Genomic DNA, 3,067 nt, shown 5'->3' on the forward strand with positions numbered 1-3,067 from the left:
CCCGACCTCGGATAAGCGGATGAAGATGGATGGATGGATGGATGGAATCCCAAAAGGGCAATTTGTTCACAGCTTACAAACACTACCTACTCACATGGTCAAACTCATGCAACCTATACTCTTTAAAGACCCAACACAAGCACTGTTACATTCAAAGCAGATATCACATAACAGACAATGAGGTCCAGGAAAAAAATTAATTAATACAAATAATAAAAACAAATAAGTAGAATACAAGGTCATATGTATGTGTTTGGCTCCTCTTCCTTTAAGCCAACTTTCTTCTGATTGGCTACCTCTCATAAACTGACAGTTTGAACAGTAGGTGGCATGTTTGTGCTCACAGCCAGAGCTGTACAGAGCCAACAGTAGAAAAAGTCATAAACTGAGCATTAAGAGCAGTCTGGAGGCTGAATTGACAGGCTTGCATTTTCAGCAAGCACGGGCAATAATTGTATCATTTTTCAAAAATTACTTTACTTTAAGTTTTGTTTTTGGTCTAATTTTTGTCATGAGAAGCTTGTCTTGGTCTTTGAGAAATATTCAAATGTCGGGTATGTACTGCTGTGCAGGCTGTCTATTCAAAAAACAACCTTCACTGTTAAGAAGCTGAACATAACATTAAGCTTACTGCCACAATCTGACGCTACAAACTGTGGAGTTAGAGGTGTGGATCCAAAAGCAGAAGCATGGAACAAAACTCGATTTAAACAGAAAGCGAGCTGTTTAATAAGGCTGGTGAAACAGTTCAAAACAAAAGGCGAGAGCAAACCAAGGTGAAACTAAACAATAACCTAAACTGGGTAAACAAAAACTAGGCATGAAAACCTGGACTAGAGCCACGAATACCTGGAACATGATATGTGGTTAACAGACCACCCAACAAAAAATGAAAGAAAACTCACACACTAAATGCACACAGCGGTGGTGAGGGCAGTGGACACACATGGGAACACAGCTGGGACAGACATATTGACACAGAGGGAAGCAAAACTGAACACACTGAGCACGTCGCAAGACGCATGGCTGAGAGGGAGGAATGCACAAGAGTACAGGATTGACTGGAGACACAAAGGAAGGCGACACAAAGAGGGAAAACGGAAATAGTCAAGGGAGAAAGAAAGAGCGCGAGTGAGGGACAGGGAAGAACAGGGAGAACATAAATGAATACAAATGAACACAAAGAGGGGAGACAAGGAGTGACACACAAGGAGGGAATATGTAAGCCAAGGGGAGACAAAATGCAAAGGCATGACTGAGACCCAGGAAATGAGGAGGCGAGCGACATGGAAGGAGACAGAGTTGAACACAGATGACACAACAGACACATACTGGCAACACAGAGGAGAGACAAGAGGAACCTAACAGACAAGAAACTAGACAGAAAATACAGAAACTCAAAACAGAATAAACTCACAGCTAACTAAAGAACCTTAAACCATAAACATGATACATAATAATTACTAAACCTCAAGAAATTCAAAATGCTGAGTCAAATAATCCAGAAACATGATACTTACCGAAGATAAACCAGGCAAAACAGAAGATGAGGAACAGACAGTTGCAGAAAATACTGCACCTGCTCTTGCAATGGCTCAGTCCCCAGAAGACAGGTATGAATCCACAAATAACCATAAAGACAGGAATGGAGGGCGCCCTTGGACAGTCATAAATGTACACGCATCCTACAAAGCACAAGTATGTAAATGAAGATGACTGTTGTTGCATAGTTCTTGTTATTTGATTTTTCAAATTTAATTTCCAACACACAAACTGAATCTAAATGAATTCAGTCTGAATATTGAGCCACTCACACTTACCAACTATCGCCTGAACAATAAACATGATGAAGAAAATGACAGAGACACACCCTGAAGGAAGACACGATATAGTTTCAGTTACAAATGACATCATGCAGCAGCTGCAGATGTGTGCAAAACTGTTCAAAATCACTTTCTTACTTATGATTCGAGGTATGCAAGTGTGTTGAGATCTATCGCTCTCTGGCATCATGACTAGAGACAAAGAAAGCTGTGAGACAAGCTCAAGATGTCTTTAACTGTCTGAATAAGAGAAATGATACATGCCCACACAGCAAGGTAAAAATCTAATGTGGAAAAAGAAAGATCTAAACTTTTTGTGTGTTTCATGTTGTTAACAAATAATAAAACAGATGTATTATATGACAGCAATAAAAAGTGTGTTAGTTTAAATCGTTTGTTGTAGCCGTACCTGCCTGCATGTCTTCTTTTAAGGGCGAGAAAAGAACGTCGTGGCGAGTCTTGGCAACGTGTTCACAACATGTCTCGAAGTGTTGTGGGCATACATGAATGTGCTGTTGTTGTCTGAACTTCCTGTTACAGGGTCTCATTGCACTGAGAGCATTTGCGATGAGGATTCATGGGCCATTTACTCAGATAATCAGTTGGGAACTGATTAAAGCAGGATTTGATGTCAACAGTCCAGGGTACAGCTCATTTTGTACATCCTGTGGTCCTTCCTGATGACATTTTCAGCTAAAAGCCTAACATGATTCTCATTTGGGGAGAAATTCCCATTCTTTGGCTTAAATCTGACAGCAGCCTCAGCTCCTTTTCATCATTGAATTCCTCCTCATCATTCATTTCTTGGTCTGGATTATATTCTGTCAGTTTCCTTGCTCCTCTCCTCCTCACCACTGCAGTGATCAAATATGTAGAGCCTCACTTAGGGTGCATCAACCTGCTATGATGGTGCCACATCACCTGTGAGCTATTCCCGTGCAGTGTTGGGAAGGTTACTTTTTATTAAATCCTGATCAATTTTTAAATATAAATGTATTTTGCCAGAAAAGCCAGGATCTCAGGTTAAAGCTTACAAAACTATTTCAACACCCACCAAACAGCTAAAACAGTAAATGAGAGCAGGTAACCAGTGTTGGGAAGGTTACTTTTACTATGTATTCCACTACAGATTACAGAATACATGCCCCAAAATGTATTTTGTAACATAGATTAAGTTACTTGATGACAGTAACGTATTCTGGATACTTTGGATTACTTAATATATTATCATGCTTTTTACAACT

General features: G+C 39.9%; 1 protein-coding gene across 1 annotated transcript in view; it reads right to left on the reverse strand.

Annotated features, from left to right (window-relative positions):
• LOC106633260 (transmembrane protein 272) overlaps positions 1–2,774 on the reverse strand; it is a 5,699-nt gene extending 2,925 nt beyond the window's left edge. Inside the window, exons 1-4 of the mRNA XM_014334705.2 lie at positions 2,233–2,774; positions 1,962–2,015; positions 1,821–1,871; positions 1,521–1,685 (exon numbers count right to left, since the gene is read on the reverse strand). Coding sequence (XP_014190191.1) covers positions 1,521–1,685; positions 1,821–1,871; positions 1,962–2,015; positions 2,233–2,371 — 409 coding nt within the window. The 5' untranslated portion in view covers positions 2,372–2,774. The remainder of the gene's footprint in view (positions 1–1,520; positions 1,686–1,820; positions 1,872–1,961; positions 2,016–2,232) is intronic.
• Between the last annotated feature and the right edge of the window lie 293 nt (positions 2,775–3,067).

The sequence above is a fragment of the Haplochromis burtoni genome, unplaced genomic scaffold (genome assembly GCF_018398535.1).
Source record: "Haplochromis burtoni strain Fernald_Lab_line unplaced genomic scaffold, NCSU_Asbu1 Contig_82, whole genome shotgun sequence".
NCBI lineage: Eukaryota > Metazoa > Chordata > Actinopteri > Cichliformes > Cichlidae > Haplochromis > Haplochromis burtoni.